At 51.7% G+C, this 17,939-nt stretch overlaps 6 protein-coding genes; 4 read left to right on the plus strand and 2 right to left on the minus strand.

Moving 5' to 3' along the window:
• Positions 1-2,587: 2,587 nt before the first annotated feature.
• On the plus strand, positions 2,588-4,441 carry RCC_08297 (uncharacterized protein; the record flags this gene model as incomplete). XM_023773548.1 has 2 exons in its annotated part: positions 2,588-2,825; positions 2,874-4,441. 2 exons carry the CDS (start codon positions 2,588-2,590, stop codon positions 4,439-4,441), a joined length of 1,806 nt encoding a protein of 601 aa, XP_023629316.1.
• A 717-nt stretch (positions 4,442-5,158) lies between these two features.
• Positions 5,159-6,256, plus strand: RCC_08298 (related to chitinase; the record flags this gene model as incomplete). The annotated part of the gene is made up of 1 exon (XM_023773549.1): positions 5,159-6,256. One exon carries the CDS (start codon positions 5,159-5,161, stop codon positions 6,254-6,256), a length of 1,098 nt encoding a protein of 365 aa, XP_023629317.1.
• Positions 6,257-6,930: 674 nt separating this feature from the next.
• Positions 6,931-8,661, minus strand: RCC_08299 (related to ATP-dependent RNA helicase MSS116, mitochondrial; the record flags this gene model as incomplete). XM_023773550.1 has 2 exons in its annotated part: positions 6,931-8,497; positions 8,558-8,661. 2 exons carry the CDS (start codon positions 8,659-8,661, stop codon positions 6,931-6,933), a joined length of 1,671 nt encoding a protein of 556 aa, XP_023629318.1.
• Positions 8,662-9,672: 1,011 nt separating this feature from the next.
• RCC_08300 (probable protein arg-6, mitochondrial precursor) lies at positions 9,673-12,472 on the plus strand (the record flags this gene model as incomplete). XM_023773551.1 has 2 exons in its annotated part: positions 9,673-11,820; positions 11,960-12,472. 2 exons carry the CDS (start codon positions 9,673-9,675, stop codon positions 12,470-12,472), a joined length of 2,661 nt encoding a protein of 886 aa, XP_023629319.1.
• Positions 12,473-13,636: 1,164 nt separating this feature from the next.
• On the plus strand, positions 13,637-14,595 carry RCC_08301 (uncharacterized protein; the record flags this gene model as incomplete). XM_023773552.1 has 2 exons in its annotated part: positions 13,637-13,973; positions 14,102-14,595. The coding sequence occupies 2 exons, from the start codon at positions 13,637-13,639 to the stop codon at positions 14,593-14,595; spliced, it is 831 nt and encodes a 276-aa protein (XP_023629320.1).
• Positions 14,596-15,088: 493 nt separating this feature from the next.
• RCC_08302 (uncharacterized protein) lies at positions 15,089-16,735 on the minus strand (the record flags this gene model as incomplete). XM_023773553.1 has 5 exons in its annotated part: positions 15,089-15,192; positions 15,244-15,805; positions 15,907-16,106; positions 16,339-16,433; positions 16,500-16,735. 5 exons carry the CDS (start codon positions 16,733-16,735, stop codon positions 15,089-15,091), a joined length of 1,197 nt encoding a protein of 398 aa, XP_023629321.1.
• Between the last annotated feature and the right edge of the window lie 1,204 nt (positions 16,736-17,939).

Consider the following 17,939-nt stretch of genomic DNA (forward strand, 5'->3'; position numbering starts at 1 on the left):
ATAGGGGATTATATCGCTTCTATATATACTAACTATAAGAATAATTATAATAATTATATTAAGCATGTTAATTAGAACTAATCGATTTGCTTAACATGCTTAGTGTATTTATTCTAATTAGAAGTTCGGAGGTCCGTGCTTCTTTAATTAGAATAATTATATAATTAGGTCGCTCTCCGAGCGATCCTATTCTTTCCGCTTTGCCCTATTATTACGTATAACTAAAACATATTAGCTATATAGGCTCTCCTATACTAGTCGTTACCTATAGATATTCCTATACGGGAATGTTACTACGGGAGACCCCGCGGAGACATTCCGTAATAAGCCGCTACGCCTTTAGAGGATATACCGTTACCGGCTTATTATAACGTAACGGAAGTAAGTATAGTATTACCTCTATAAGCTTATAATAACGACCTAGAGTATTAAGTAGAAGTAACGTTAAACTATCCGTAGTTACGATAACTATAGCCCTTAATATCCTCTTTATAAGCCGTATTATATCGATTAGTACTTACTTAATAAAGAAGCGATTAAAACGAAGCGTAAGGGGCCCCCCTTTATACCTCCGCCCTCGGAGCCTCCGCCCTTATATATCCGCCTTTAGAACCTCCTTTACTACCTCCTCTAGTAGTTCCTTTATCTCTAGCCGCCCCTATAACGCCCTTATATTATTAAACATTCTATATAGAGAGTCCGCTAGATACTTAATGCTTTTATAATGCTCTAATCGAGCAACCTCTAATTCTAGTAACCGCTCTATTAATACCTTTACGTTAGTACGCCTTTAAGTCCTTTACTTTAGAGGCTAAAGATAAAGCGTATACGTATTAAGAACCTCCTTAATTAGGTAGTAAGGCCTAAGCAGTTAGTGACCGGCTAGTTAATTATATATAAACTACTAACTATATAGCTATTATTCCCTTTCCTTTACTTTAGAGCGTACCGGTAAGTTAAGCTAATTTAGAGTAGTAGTTAGAACCTATAGTACAAACTACTACCTCCGGCCAATTACCGGTCACTTACTTAGCACTAATAACGAACCCTGTAACATGCAAGCTAATACAGAGTTTTTATGGTTTATTCACTAGTGTCCGGCTAGCCGAGGGCAACCTTATCACCGTACGACCTTCAAAGGGATGCCTTCTTCGTCGCACGGAAATGCCGTTGTTGTCCAACGTGAGGATACGGTCCCCACAGGTTGATTTACTAATCTTCCTTGCAGATGCTGTGCTTCCGCTTCCGCTTCCGCTTTCCTTCTGCACTTTCGTCCAGGCGATGGGCATGGACCAAGGGCTGTTGAAATTGAAGATTGCCGCCTCTCCTCGTGGTGAATTGACGACAAGGCTCACGACCAGGTGGGTACAAGCACAAAAAGCACCAACCTTACGGAGAGTCAGATACGGAGGATCGAGTGTCTTACTCTTAATCGTGCCGTCGTGGTTGCAGCAACTAGAAGATGTTTGCCTGCTCCAAGCAGGCGGCAATCTTCAATTTCACCGGCCCTTGGACGACCGCGTGCCTTACGACAGACCTCACGCGAGAGCCGGTATGCGTGGAGTCAGACGCTGTTGAGCGGAAATCCTAGCCTAAGGAAGGGATGCGCCTTCATTGATCTGCAACTTTTCCTCCACGTATGATCATGCATGGCCTAACCAGGTATGTCGCACCATCTTACAGACTGTGACTGTATCTCCAATCGCAGGTCTTCGCTCTACACTCCGGTCTTGTACGCTGAGACCACATGTTCGGAGCATGGCCGGGCCCGCTCACAATTCTATGTGAGACTCGTGCGAATGTACTCGATCCATGTGCACTTGGTCCTCAATCTATCTGATGAACGACTTGATACTTTCAGCTCACGAAACACTTGACGAACTTCGTCTGAGGTGGGCGGAAAAAAATGCGGCTGTGTGGGTGGCTATTTGAGTACGTGCATTCATGCGGTACCTGGCAACCATAAGCTATAGTAACTCACCGTGGCGGTGCCAGACCTTGCTTTTCCTCGGTGCCGAGTGACTTCTGTTGGTAAGTGCTTGATGTCATTGCTGGTGGCCGATCAGTGACTGCCGCGAGATCAGCAACGACAACAGCTCACTTGGCCGCAAGAGAATGGGGACAAGCAAGTTGTCTCGCAAGTTCGATTCATATTGGAGAATCACGTTGCAATATGACTGACTATTCTCCGACTTGGCACATTGGCAACGTCTTGTCACTGAGGCACACTTTTTTCAATCATGYCAGGCTAAACCTCCTTGTACGACTGGTACCATTCCAACAGCGCCCCTTCCGGTCGCATGTGCCAGCTAAATGAAGAACTCGGGTGGATTGCTGGCGCCTGCATTTACAAATGACCAACGATCGATGACTGTGTCTCTGATTGTAGAAGATGACGAGGGTACATGCCGGGATTGTTGACGGATCCCCAACCAGCGCAGTCATCATCATTCTCCGCCGCAATGCTTGGCGATGAACGGGGACGATCAAGGCAGGGGTCTGCGCCGACGTTACGATGCGAGATCCTTATATCCCAAGTCGAGTTCTAGCCCTTGCTTGGTTCACCCTCAACATTAACTCAACGATTATGGCTCAAGCAGTGCTCAGCAAGCAGGAGTCTACGCTCTCGTCTTACGAAGACATCATGAATCAATCTTCAACAAGAGCACCCTTCCATGTCGAAACACCTGTTGCTCCTCACTCCCCCATGCTGAGCTATGCAACTGCCTGGGGATTATCGCTTCTTGCTGTGATTTTGATCGTGCGTGTGTTAAGCGGAGGAAAGAAGCTTCCAAGCGGGGCGAAACAGCTCCCACGACTCCCAGGTGGGCCACTCTTCTGTCATTCGATCAACAAGTACTGACAACGCTCAGGAATACCATGGATTGGTCGATTCTGGGGAATTCCAATCTCGGGCGCAGAAGCTGCGTGGCACTTTGGCGACTTCCACAAGTCTTACGGCCCAATCTACGAATGGGTCACTTTCGGTGTCTCTCATATCTGGATCGAAAATGACAAGATTGCTCGCGACCTCCTCGTCCACAGAGGAAAGCTCTATGGTGACCGGCACGAACTTCCCGCCGCTGTTGGAGTCCGAGGCGGCTCTGAAATCCTCCCCTTGATGGGAATCGGCGAAAACTTCTGGCGCCACAAGAACTTCATTCATACCATCATGCGACACTCATCGCAAGCAGCTTTCTGGGATGCCCCGCTTGCCGAGAATAAGCACACTTTGCGACGCTTGCTCGATTCTCCGGACACTTGGTCAGAAAGTCTCATTACACATTGCGCCCGTGTCGTGGCCAGGATTGCATGGGGTGATGCCAAACATGGGACCAAGCTACTGACCGTAGTGCCCCAGCTGCTCAAAGCAGTGTCTCCGGACGGACCACTCCCGAATCTCCTCCCATTCCTGATGCATCTCCCATCTTGGCTTTCACCTTTCAAGAAGGCCGAGGCTGAGCGGGCGCGAGTCATGAAGGAGGCCTTCTATGAAGCCCAGCAGGATGTGATGGATCGCGTCAAGGCCGGAACTGCCGAGCCTTCATGGACAAGGATCTGGCTAGAGAATGAGAAAGGCATGGAGAAGAGCAAGCTGGATCAACACGAGGCTGCCCATGCCGTCGGGACCAATTCTTTCGTCGCCATCGCCACAATTGGCTCCCCTCTTCACTCGTTCTTCACCGCGATATGYCACTACCCTTCATGGATGCCGCGCATGCAAGAAGAACTCGACAGGGTCTGTGGAGATCGCCTTCCAAACATGAAAGATCTTCCGAATCTCCCAATCCTGCGTGCTGTTGTCAAAGAAACTCTCCGCTGGCGCCAACCAACGCCGCTCGGCGTGCCTCACATAACCACCGATGAGGATGTCTATGAAGGCTACTACATCCCAAAGGGCGCCATGGTCCATGCAAATCACTATTTGATCAGCCGAGAAGAGAGCATGTACCCGGAAGGGAATGAATGGCGTCCAGAGCGATGGCTCGAACCCTCCTGGCCAACCTTCAAGGCGCCTCTCAGCGAGTATCCTACGCTTCGAGGTGACGCTGGCTTTGGTTATGGCACCCGATCATGCCCTGGTACTGACTTGGTAATGACTGAATTGTACACACTCATCGGCTCCCTCGCATGGTCTTTCGACATCAAACGCAAGGAAGGACGTCAAGGGTACGACAGCCCAGTGCCCTGGTATGAGACGAATCCTTTTGTCATCACAATGGCGAAGCCGTTTCCCTTGAACATCAAGGTTCGCAGTGAAGAGAAACGCAAGTTCATACTTGATGGATGTCCAGATGGCGGCTTCCTGGTGCGCGACCAGGGCGAGAAGACCCTCGATCGATGGGACGTGTTTCGAGGAGACGGCACCCCTTTCAATTGGCAAGGGTTAACTACCCCTCTCTCAGGTCAAAGGCCAAAATCGTACAGCCCTGGTGTATGATGCGTGTGCTGCTTGTACGATGGTTCGAAGTTTGGCTTGGACGATATTCGATAGCATTGCGTGGTGTTGGGTAGCGTTCACTAGAGGCGGTCTGCTTGGTTCATCTGCATCTCTTTGCAACCTTATTAATCAAGATATTCCCAATAACATAGCTGGCTCCCCAGAGAGCAGCCATATACTGAATGTTCTAAAATGTGCCTCAGGTGACCGCCAGGAACGGCAACGGTGCCAAGCGTTTCGGACATTTCGCTCCCTGGTCGAGATTTCCTCGTCAGTGTAACGGATGCGATTGCGCGCGCATTGCATGATGCACGTTCGGAGAATGCAATCCCTGTTGCACGACATAGCAGATATGATGCCTTGACTCTGTCCAGACTCTGTACCACGCTACCGTTTCTACGTAGAAACGCTAGAGAAATGAAACCGTTCCTAAACAGAAAACATAGGATAACGTCTCTTTACTAAAACGTTTGTATATAATAACGTTTATCTCTCTAAAACTAGTACGTTACGGTTAAACCTAGATTACCGTACTACTACCGCTATCTAGACCCCTTGTTTCCTCTAAGGTATTGTGGGGGATGGATACCATGTTAGCGTGGAGTTTCGGCTGTGAATGCCCGCCCTGAAATCTACGGAACCCGGCACGTGGCAAGTCGGGCCKAGCGTGGACATCACCAGTCATCGCAGGCCAGCATCGACACAACAGCATTCGGCATGGAAACTCAGCCGGCAAGGTCTGCATCTACTCCTGGCCGCGTTATCGTCTATCATCAGACACACCATCAGCCCAACAATGGCCCACCCGTGTCCCTGCTCCCTTTGCTAGCCAACCAGACCGGCGTTACGCACGTCATCATTGCAGCGATTCATCTGAACGAACCTGGAGATAATATCATCACTCTTAACGATCATCCACCCAATCACGAGAAGTTCAATACACTCTGGGCCGAAGTTGCATGGCTCCAAGCGAGTGGTGTGAAATGCCTGGGCATGCTCGGAGGATTTGCGAAAGGTTCCTACGAACGCCTGGATGGTGACGATATTGCTCGTTTTGAATCGTACTACGCCCCACTACGAGACATGATTCAAACACATCATCTCGATGGTTTGGATCTTGATATCGAAGAGCCCACGTCTTTGCCTGGGACAATTCGTCTAATAGATCGCCTCCGAGCAGACTTTGGCCCTCAATTTCTGATTACGCTTGCACCTGTAGCCAGTGGACTTCTACCAGGTCAGCCCCATCTCTCTGGGCCCGCTTTTGAATACAGGATGCTCGAGCAATTGCGCGGGCATGAAATTGCTTGGTACAACGCCCAATTCTACTGCGGATGGGGAGACGCTGGGACCACTGCTTGGTATGATGCGATCATCTCAGTGGGTTGGAAGCCGGAGAAAGTGGTCATGGGACTCATGACAAACCCCGCAAACGGTCCTGGACATGTGGAGTGGCCCCGACAGCAAGGTGTGCTTCTCGCTCTCCGATCGAAGTATCCCACGTTCGGTGGAGTCATGGGCTGGGAGTACTTCAATGCCCTACCTGGCGGCGATGCTAGACCCTGGGAGTGGGCAGCGAACATGGGCTCGGCGATGCGGGCTGTTGTTCCTGCTCCAATACCGACTCAGCAAATGCCAATCCGACCTTACGGACAGCCAGCTCCTGCTGCGCTACCAAGGCCGGCTCATAATTTCCCCGCAGAGTCGATTTCGACATTGAAAGATTTAGGCTTCAGTGAGCAGCAGGCAATCGCTGCTCTGAACTCAACTGGTGGCAACGTCGAGTACGCGGCTGGACTGCTCTTCCAGGATTGAACGCTATCCTGACACGGACGAAATCTCGAGGTTCTCAGCATGGCGATCTGGACGAAATGTGCTCAGCCAAGGTGCCATGGAAGAGCAGGTATGGCCTACTCGGGACATAATCAGGCCTACTCTACATACTAATAAAGCTGCTGTCGTGCAGCGGTTGAAGGCTCGTGTCTCAGCTCTTGGTCTACATTCCAGAGTCTCTACCATACCTTACCGATGGGTGAAGATCGTTCAAGCCCGTTGTCACACGGCGAAGTTAACATCATTCGATGCGTGACCGATGGCCCATGCCTCCTCATATCGACATCTCACCATCGCTGGTCGTGGATGCTAACATGGCGCCCCTAGCAGTCCGTCGGATAACAACACAACGGGTAGTTTGTATGTGGATGATCAGATGGCTTCCTGTTAGCGTGCGCTTTGCGACCCGACTGTTGCGTTACATTGAAGTTTGGCTCTAAGGTCTATCGTGTATATCACGTTTCTCGAACAGCGCCCGGTATCGCTTTCAAATCAAGCAGATAAGCACTCGCAATATTCGCTCCCCTTTTCGCAGCGAAAGTCATATCTCGCATGTTCGCCATCGTTCTGTCAGCTCACCTTTTCCTCCGGCGTGTAGAAAAGGTGCAGTGCCTCCAAAAGCATGGCCAATTGTACTTTTAGCGGTTTGAAATCGCTCACTGGCCTCTGCTACCGCCGCCGCCGCCGCCTCTTCCGCGACGACCTCCTCTGCCTCCACCACGGCCGCCACGCTCACCGCCAGGCTTCTCGATTCTACCACCGCTGTTCCCGCCTCCGCCACCACCTCCACGCCCTCTACCATTCGCCTGTCCACGGCCGCCGCCGCCACCACTGCTCTCCACATGTCCAACATTGAGTCCGTGGACACCCTTGAGTCCCATTTTACCCACCACTTTCTTGTCGATCATCGGAGGCTCGGGGCATCCCATTGCCTCGGCGTATTCGTTTGCCTGCCCCACCAGACCATCATTATTGAGCTGCAGTTGCTTTATAAACGTCTTGTGAAACCCGAGCCATGCCTGGTATGCTTTCGCCTTGGTGGTCTCGTCGACATTAATGAAAGCAGACTGAACTGCTTGTGCTTGAGCATGAGCCGAAGCCAGAATGTCTGCATGTGGGTAGGGAGAGATGGGAAGCTGGCGGTTGACTTTCAAGAAGAAAGACTCGCGTTGTGTGAGGAGGATAATGGCACGTCCTTCGTTGCCGGCGCGGGCTGTACGTCCGACACGGTGGACGTATTGATCTCCACTTGACGGGATTCCGACTTGGACCACCAGGCTGACGTTGGGAAAGTCCATGCCTCGACCGATCACGTCACTGGCGAACATGATACCTGCTGGCGCAAGTTTGAACTCGTTGGTAGTGCGTGTGCGGTTTGCTTGCGAAAGACGGGACTGGAGCTGGAAGACTTGCAGAGCTTGGTTGCCGGCAAGGAGGTTGGTGAAGAGCGAATGCATCAGCGCAACCCCATTGGCGGTGGTGCCGAAAACGATGACTTTATAGTTGTCCGGCGAGGCCTGGTATTCCTTTTGAAGAATGGCCCAGAGGGCGTTGTAAGTGTCAGCAGCTGCCGGTACCACAACGGAGTGCTGGAGAACGCGGTCGATGGTTGGAGTCTCGTTGGGATCAATGGTCGTCAGATGCGCGTGTCCAGCTTTGAGGATTCTGGGCAGAACGCTCTGAATCTTCTGTGGCATCGTGGCGCTAAAACACATTCCCTGCCACAGTGCCTTGTGCTTCGGTGGCAAGCGACCGAGAATCTGATTGATGGCAACGAGAAATCCAGCTTCCAGCATTTGGTCTGCTTCGTCAAGCACCAGGGTACGAATGTTGGAGAACTTCTCGGCGACATAGTCGTCTGAGAGGTAGTCRTTCAGGCGACCTGGAGTAGCGACCACGATTTTTGGATCGCCGTTGAGGAACTTTTTCAAATCCTTGTCTTTGCTCGTGCCACCGTAAGCCGTGTGGACTTCTAACCGTGGTTGAAGTTGCGAGGTCAGTCGCTCAGCTTCAGCGGCGATTTGAAGAGCAAGCTCGCGGGTTGGGGACATGATTAGGATCGCAACCTGGCCTTTTGGTACAGACTGCTGGGCGAGGAGAGAGGATAGAGAAGGGGCCAAGAATGCGATGGTCTTTCCTGTTCCGGTCTTTGCCTGTACCAAGCAGTCGGAGGAGAAATTGGGCAATTCGCTTAAAACTTTGGCTTGCACTGGCGTCATGAACCTGTGATGGTTAATGTCTGAGTATGGTCGGCAGGTGGCCTGGAGCAGACGTTTATCTCACTCATATCCCATGACCTCCAATCCCTTCAGGAGGCGCTCCGGCATCTTGCCTCTCATGCTGGCCCATGGCTGCGCATCGGGCGCGATTGGGGCAGAAGTTGCCATCGTGTGCTTGGGCGACGTTCCGATGTGTATGACGCACAATCTGCAAGAATTATCAAAAGAAGGCCGCTTGATGTTTTGTTTTGCGTGTCCCGTAAAGTTTCATCAAACGTGATGATGAACCGAAGTTGCTTGCAGGACCCTTGCGGGGCCGGGAGTGCCGAGCGGCCCGCCCAGGCAATGAATCCAGGCACGCAAATAACATTCGGCGAGGATGAAAGCGGTGCGGAGATGTTTGTCAAATCACCATTCCTAGCTTATCGCGAGGACAGTATATGCCTCAACTGATCTTCGTGGCCGCGTCAGATTGTTGTCAGCAGGACATGATGATGATGATCTGGTCGGATGGTGGAGAAAGAGGAAGCAGAGCGGTGACGGCGATGATTAGGATTAACTCAGGAGCATCCCGCCCTTCGCCCCCGAGCAGCGTGAGCCGGCCGCTGTTCGTAGGGCATGCCCTCTGTCAATAGGTGAGGTAGTAAGGTACATGATGGTCGCCGTCGATAGTAGGGCACACAGCTACAGGAAGCAAAGCAGGAGCTCAATGCATTTCCAAGGTGGCACTTCGGTCTAAACAATAATAATGGAGACGAGAGTGGGCTGTTGCAGAGTGGGTGTCGATGGTGGAATTTGCACCTGCCGCCATTGCAAGACATCAACGAGGCTCCGTTGGCAAGTCAAGGACACCCAAGCTGCGGCGCAACTCCGCGAGTCTGTTCATGTATACAACGGCATCAGTTAGTAGTCAGAAGAGTGGTAAAGGGAAGATAGAGGCTGTTTTCTGCGTGCGATACGGCCCCACCCGATGTCGCTACACCTCTTGGATGCGGGTGCTGGTCAGAGACATGTGAGCTCCAAAAACTTCACCACCTACCACTCCACTCTTCCCTCTTCATTTCCTCGTGAACGTTCCTCTCCCTCCTCTCCCCTCCCTCGGATCGCCTGCCGCATGCTTCTTCGCGCCGTCCAGCATCCTCCACGTCCCACCTGAAATCTGCGCACTGCCTCTCAACGATGCAGTCCATTGCGCGTCCGCTGCGCCAGCAGCTGGCTCGCCGCCGTCCCCTTCTGCCATTGACCGCGACCACTGCCTCCGCCAGACCTGCCCTCGTCAATGCTCGTCGCCAATATGCTTCGCATAACCGCCTGGCGAATGACTCTTCCGCACGCTCAGCAGTCATCAATGTGCTCAACAACATTGGCTCCAAGCGTGAGGTGCAGCAGTACCTCGCTCAGTTCACTTCCGTCTCTTCACAGCAGTTTGCCGTGATCAAGGTCGGCGGTGCCATCTTGACAGACTACCTCGATGTGCTCTGTGCCTCGCTGCGGAACCTCAACCAAATGGGCCTCTACCCTGTAATTATCCACGGTGCAGGCCCGCAGCTCAACAAGATGCTGCAAGAGGCCGGTGTGGAGCCCAAGTACAACGAGGGCATCCGTATAACCGACGGTAAGACGCTGGGAATTGCTCGCAAGCTCTTTCTACAGGAGAACCTCAAGTTGGTCGAGGCATTGGAGTCATGGGGTGTGCGTGCGCGACCTGTCACTTCAGGAGTGCTCATGGCCGACTACAAGGACAAGGAGACATACCAGTTCGTCGGCGAGGTCAACCAGGTCAATGCTCAGAGTTTGAAGGCTGCCATTGCGGACGGCTACATTCCTGTCATGACCTGCATGGCTGAGAGCGAGGATGGACAGGTGCTCAATGTCAATGCCGACAAGGCTGCTGCTGAGCTGGCCAAGGAGCTCGTCCCGCTCAAGATTGTCTACCTCTCGGAAAAGGGCGGTCTGTACGACAAAGAAACTGGCAAGTTGATTGAAGCCATCAACTTGGATGAGGAGTACGATGTGTACATGAAGAAGCCGTGGGTCATTCATGGCACTCGCAGCAAGATTCGGGACATCAAGACCCTTCTTGACGWTCTTCCCCGAAGCTCCAGTGTTGCAATCATTCACCCCGAAAGTCTCGAGCGTGAGCTGTTCACTCACTCTGGTGCTGGAACTTTGATCCGCCGGGGCACCAAGCTTCAGCAATCCTCATCTTTGAAGGAATTCGAGGATCTTGAGAAGCTCAAGAAGACCCTGGTTCGTGAGCGAGAGGGTCTTGATGCTGCCAGTGTTGTGGACCGCTACCTCGAGATCCTCGAGTCGAAGCCGTTCCGCGCATACTACGATGAGAACATGGAGGCTCTCGCAATCGTGCTACCACCGCAGGAAGGCTTAAACGGCCTTGGTCATCTTGCTACACTCACCATGAGCCGAGCAGCATGGCTATCAAACATTGCCGATAACGTTTTCCAAAATCTCAAGCGCGACTTCCCCAAGCTTGCGTGGACCGTCAAGCAGGATGATGAGAACCTGGCTTGGTTCAGTGAGAAGGCCGATGGCTCGATCGTTCGTCGTGGAGAGGTGCTTTTCTGGTATGGCATTGAAAGTCCGGACGAGGTCCGTGAGCTCATGAGCGAGTTCATCCAGCACGGGCGTCAGATGTTCGGGGATATAAACCTGGAGTCTCAGCTACACAGAGCCGCCGCAGCCGCCACGCGCATTCGTGCGCGTGCTGCGGAGCTCGGTGGACGTGGGGCACAGCAGTCTCGAGCTTTCAGCACGAGCACACGGCCTACTAGGCGTGTCCGCGTTGACGGCCTACAACAAGTTCGAACGTACACTACCACCAACCCCAACCCACCCCTCGGTATTAAGAACCGAGAAAAGGACTATCCGGCGAAGGTCGCGCTTATTGGCGCTCGTGGCTACACTGGCAAAGCGCTGATTGACCTCTTGAACCGACACCCGAACATGGATCTCTGCCACGTCTCCTCCCGCGAACTGGCTGGCCAGAAGCTCAAGGGATACGAGAAGAAGGAGATCATCTATGAAAGTCTTTCTCCCGACGACGTTCGTAAAATGGCCGAGAGGAAGGAGATCGACTGCTGGGTCATGGCCCTTCCCAACGGCGTATGTAAACCTTATGTTGATGCTATTGAGGAGTCTGGCCACCAGGAGGCTGTTATCGTTGATCTTTCTGCCGACTACCGGTTCGACTCCAGCTGGACATATGGTTTGCCAGAGCTAGTTAAGCGCAACAAGATTGCCGGAGCTACACGCATTAGCAACCCCGGATGTTATGCAACTGGTGCCCAGCTTGGAATTGCACCTCTGGTGAGTTAAACGATAGTCGGGTTTGTTTCTCATGGCAGGATCATGCCAAAAGTCTCCCAGTTGAAAGGCATCTGCATGCATGAGAAACAGTCCCTGAAAGGACGCAATGATCAAGACACTGCTAATCGTGAAAAACCAGGTGCCATACCTCGCCTCGGCTCCCACTGTATTCGGTGTTTCTGGTTACTCTGGTGCTGGCACGAAACCGTCTCCCAAGAACGACGTGAATGTCCTCACCGATAACCTCATTGCCTACTCGCTCACCGACCACATCCACGAAAAAGAAATTAGCGTCCAGCTTGGACACGAAGTCGCATTTATCCCTCACGTAGCCGTATGGTTCGCCGGAATTCACCACACCATCTCCCTCCCTCTGAAGGAGAAGATGGCCAGCCGAGACGTACGTCAACTATACCAGGACCGCTACGATAACGAGAAGCTCATCCGCATTACTGGCGAGTCGCCTATGGTCAAGAATATCTCTGGCAAGCACGGAGTAGAGATTGGCGGATTCGCTGTCCATTCGAGTGGCAAGCGGGCCGTCATCAACGTTACCATTGACAACCTTCTAAAGGGCGCGGCCACACAATGCTTGCAGAACATGAACCTCGCTTTAGGATACGCGGAGTACGAGGGGATACCTTTGCAGTAGAGCGCAGAAATTGACCGGATGATGGAGCTTTTGTGAGCGTTTTCGTTATCATTTGTCGATGTGTAGAGACTAAGGTGTTGTGGCGGCCTTCGCGGGCTTGAAATTGACTGGTTGATTTGAGTCATTCTATTCATCCTGTTGCTCAAAGGCTTGGCACTACCAAGTCATCGATGAGTATCTGTCAATGAGGTTCCATGCACACCCGAACAATGCGCAACAGCAGCGAAATTCCATTCCTTTCTCCCGGAATTCTTCGTATCTTGCATGAACGAACCTGCACACAGTCCAGGCGCGCTGCAACAGGAGTATTAGATTTACAAATGTTCAGGTTTGCGCATGGCATGTTCTGGAGCCAAGCAATGATTCGAGATCGCTGCCAAAAAGATGCTGCAGCCTTCACGTTACTTCAAGAATCCGCATCAAACCATCATGGGAATAAAGCGAAGAGAAAAACGCATAACATTGCTCAAAAGCACAACGCACGTACAGGCTGCTGAGGAGGAGGAGAACTCTTGATTAATCGACTCCTCTTCTCCCCTCGCGTCTTCAACGTGGCATGTGGGCAACACTACGATATGGCGTACACGACTTTGACGACTTTCGAAAGGACATCCTATCACGCAGGTCCGAACATGATCAAGATCAAGCGTCGCTCCTACCTTCGAGATGGTTGCAGAATCGGACGAWCCGACTCCACCACCAACCCTCCACAAGTGTCTTACAGCGTTCTGCATCTGGCAAGTTACGACACATGGCCTGGCGATGCCACCCCGGGCCGCAAAGGATCTAGCGTCTGTTGGTGTTGAATTGGCCATGCGTGAACCGCCGATCAGTAGGACGCCTAATGCGGGCTTGCCGAGAAAGATGTCGCCAACCATCGTTCAAGGACTACGCCCGTTGTCGATCAGGCCACTCACGTACAATGCCCTCAAAGCTTGCACATCACGGATCATGCTGTAAGTGGTGGGAGTCGTCCATCTTCCAAAGCTTCTGTGAGAATCCTACCAGTAGCGCTGCTCTCCGCAAGGCTAGCCGTTGTTGTCGTTGCGATGGCTCTCCATACCATGGCCTATCGAGTATATGAGCAGCTGGCTCGTCCGGAACTCCGAGTGCTTCGCGAGTTCATATAGCACTCTTCTAGCACACTCGATTCCCCCTCACCCAATGCAGCAACATCTCCTTGTAGCGCTCGCGGCAGCGACTATTCTAGTACAGGCTGCTCCTGCGGTGGTCGAGCGGGACAACATTGTTCCAAAGAAAGCAGGACTTTCTGGATACCCAACCATTCAGAACACCCAAGCCTTCGCGGATCTTGCCCCTTACATTGGGTGGTACTCTGATTACAACCCGGATACCCCTGATTCAAAGGGTGTACAGGGTGTTCCTATGCTCTGGGGAGCTGATGGAAGCTCATGCGATGTTACCAATGGGCGATTACAGACCTTCAAGGATAAAGTTGCAAATTCCACACCGCGCCTGATGTTTGGCTTCTTCGAACCAGGTATGTATATTCCAGCAAGGATATACTCATCCTCCCTTTCGAGAATGATGACCTTTTTCTTGAGAAGGGAACGGTCCGCGGGATGCGTTCATGTCATCAACAACCTCGCTAACTTCCCAACATCAAAGATTGCAAATGCCAATCCTCAAGCCACATGAACATAAAGGAAACCGCCAATGCCTGGAACAATCTCCTCGTTCCACTAGGCAACAGAGGCACAATCCTCGGATCTCCAAGCATGTGCCTACAAAAAGACGAAAACTACCTAACACCTTTCCAAACCATGATCGATCGAGACTGGGACATCACCAGCATCCACGTCAACAAGCCCGACTTAAAGGGCATCAAAGCCGACGTGGCGCATTATCGCAAATATGGAAAACCCATCTTCATCAGTGAATTCGCTTGCGTGTTCGATCAACGCRATTTCACGCCTTGTACTGATCAGGGACAAATTGATGGTTTTATCAATGATGCTGTCGAGTATTTTGAAAGTCAGGATGATATTGTGGGATATGGACCGAGTAATGGGGAGGGTCTGGGGAGCGTTTGGCCGTTGACTAGGAATGGGAAGTTGACGAAGTCGGGGAAGACGTATTTGAATGCTGTTAAGAGCTTGTGAGGAGAGATGTGGGAATGTACTTGCAAGTAATGATCAGGTATAAAGGTTGTTTAGTACTTACCAAGCTTTCACCCAGGCGAATGATGTTTGCCTCTTCGTCAGGGGAGCGCTTAGGGTCAGGGTTGGGGTAGTGCTGACTTTTGCTACATTAACGATATGGCTCTCGCATATGATTTTCTTGTATACAACAAACATTTGACTCTACTCACAGGTCGAAGAACCGAGTTCGGTGCGAATTGTGGTTTCGACGGAGACCATTGCCTCGAATTTCGACGTTATTGCTGATTGTTGCACAGGGCGCTTTTCTCGCGACGACCGAATTCTGGTTGGGAATCATGCTCTCCTTAGAATTCCCAGCGTTTCTCTTCACGTGGTCCTCTCCATCCGTCGAACCGAGTAGAAGACAGACCAAGATGACGGTAGAATACAATGACCGAATCGAATGACATGTACTTATCATTCTATTGAACGTAACACATTAACATATTTAAGTTTAAAGCTGATATCTGCCAACCGCATTCCTCAAGAATGAACCGAACCAAACCGCATTCCCAGGACCGACATTGACAGAAATACTGAGGTACGGTGGAAGCAGACCTACGGAAAGTTAATCACAGCACTGTCATCTCGATGTACATCGAGACTTACCTTGAAGCAGATTGCCAACAATCGGGAGCTCCCCAACCATAGCGAAAGGACCACCCTCACTGAACAAGTTTGGGAAACGGACTATACTGATCTCATCTTCCGGGCTGAGGCGAAGCAGAGCATTGGTGGTGGCAAAGAAGCTCATCCAAACATCGCCATCCTGAGAGGGACCAGAGGTAACCCCTCCGAGAGATACTAGCTGTCCACTTGGGAAGACTTCGATCTCCTTGGTTGCGAGATTGATTCTTCCTAGTGCGTTGCCAATAAAGACGCTGAAATACATATAACCATCCCGTTCAACGCGGTTGACAGCTGGTGCTTGAAGAGGTAGCGGCATGTCGTATTCGACTATCTCGCCGGTATCTTTCTTGTATTCGAAGATCTTGTTGCCGAGAAGTTCGCAGCCATAGACGCTCCCATCGGATGTGACGAAGACACCGAGAGGGAGTGCGAGGGATGTCGGGATCTTTGCCGTGATTGTGAAGTCTTGTTGGGCGTAGTCGAAGAATTGCAGGATGTTTGCGGTTGTCTGCGTCATCCACATTCCGTCACTATCTGTGAACTGAACGGCAAAAGAACGTGTTAGTGAGATCGGCCCGTTGAACCCTACAAAGGCTTGCGTGAAATCCAAGACTGCCAACATGCTCCTTTTGCAGTACTCACAAGGTCATTGAATGGGAACAGATTCCCCGTTGGATTGACCGGAGATTGAAATAGCTTAATCTCCCGTGTCTCAAGGGTCATCTGGACAAGCTGATTTCGCAGACCATTGGTTGCATAAATCTTCCCATCAGCTCCAGAGCGAATCGCACACGATAGTGCGAGTCGATCCTGGATAAGGCCACCTGCAGCGCCATTCAATCCTGTTGATAGCGTTAGCATGTGAAGTCGTGCCAGTGAAAAGCACGAAGCTGAGACCCTCGCCTCCTTCTGAGGAGCTCTGATCAATTGATCGGGACTGCGATGGTATGAATCGGTGAAGTCTCAATCCATGCCTGCCAACACTGTAGCGTAGGATTCAAAACAACGAGCAAGTCGTAGTGGTCGGGAGGGATCATCCCAAATACGAGACCAATGAGCGGAGTATTCTCTTACCTGGAATTGTCGCATTGCCAATGCCAAATGAGAACGGGATGGGGTATTCCTCTACCTCACCAGTCTCTGGATCGAGACGAACCAGGTTGTTGACGCTATCGATGTCCGTCAGTCCCGATCAAGAGTAAGACATGACCATTCCTGTTCTTTGAGCTGCTCACAGTTGTTCAATTCCCCAAAGTGCACCATCAGGGCCTTCGCAAAGATCACAGATACCACTCAGAGGTGTGGGCATCTGGTAGAACGTAAATCGACCCTCCTGCTTGCCGCCAGGTGGAGCCGCCTGGCGTGCCTGCAGAATCTTGGCAGCATGTTCCAGCGCCTCGGGGCTGGGTGTGGGTGTGCTGAATGTCTGGCGCACAAGCAGCGGAATCGCGAGGAGTACAGCAACCAGCATCTTGAGTGATTGCCAGCGCTTTCGGAGCTTGCAGATGGCAGATGTAGTTGAAGTCGTTATCCAGGTAGACCGATGCACGTATGCCGCGATCCAGACGGTTATTCACGCCAGCTTCAAGAGTCCAAAGTCAGGTCTCCTCACGCCGTGAGCTGAGCGTCTCCAAGGCTATGGGTGTTGGCTTTGTCCCAAGGGCCAAGAYTGCTAGCGGGTGTACTTTGGGCTCCGTGGCAAGTGACTTCCCCAAGTCCGAAGTTCGTTGACCATGAGGACGAGCGCGATTGTGCAAGGGGATGCTCAACGAGGTCTGCAGATGACATGGAGCGACTCTGCCTGCACATGAATCGCATTTGGCTTTGAAAGGATCTCCAATGGCGTTCCATGTTCGAGCAGCAACAAGATTTATTCAACGTGTGCCGATTCGGAGGCGGGTCCGCTTCCACGTTGCCAGAGCGGTGATCAGTCTTGGCTGGCGATGAAATGTCGTTCCCGGCGAATAATGCTGCTTCATCGGTGACAAGGTCTGCATACTAGCGCACGAAGGAATGCAAGATAACGGAGACAGAACAAGTTGCAAGTCATTAGCAACGCAAGGGCTGGCAGCGAGCGACCAGCTGGCGCACCATGTGTCGTGAAGAAAGAAGTCTAACGATTCGAGTCAACTGCGCGGCCTGTGCCCGATGGAAGATCGTGCTCCAGCTCCTGGTCTTGCCCGACTCCTTATGAGCTCATATCGCCAAGCCAGGATTCTCATTGCTCCTGTTCCGGATGGCAAAGATAAATAGGTGGTGGATGATGTATATGTTCATTGGCGGCTCAACCAGGATGGGCCGCAGCCGAAGGTGGGAATGGATGGCTTATGGTACCCGGGCAAACTCTGTTCTGGGAGGACAGTGCAGGCGACTTGGAGCACCGGGAATCGCTCTCGTGGTGTACTCTTCCACTTCCCATGTCGCAGCTCTTGGTACGAAGATGCCCGAGCATGTGGGAGTGCTCGCTCTGTTCATGATGACGATGATGATGATGGAGACGATGGATGGAACCTTGGAAGACGTTGGCGAGGAAAGACCGCGCGCGGAGCACGGACCGGAGAGCGAGGCCAGGATTGACCCTTCCCTTCCTCGACACCACACCATCACAGTACACACCTGCCAAAGCTGTAAGGTACCATCAAATCCAAGCGGGAATATTTGCTTCAACGTTCTTG

Source organism: Ramularia collo-cygni (assembly GCF_900074925.1).
Source record: "Ramularia collo-cygni strain URUG2 genome assembly, contig: RCC_scaffold13, whole genome shotgun sequence".
NCBI lineage: Eukaryota > Fungi > Ascomycota > Dothideomycetes > Mycosphaerellales > Mycosphaerellaceae > Ramularia > Ramularia collo-cygni.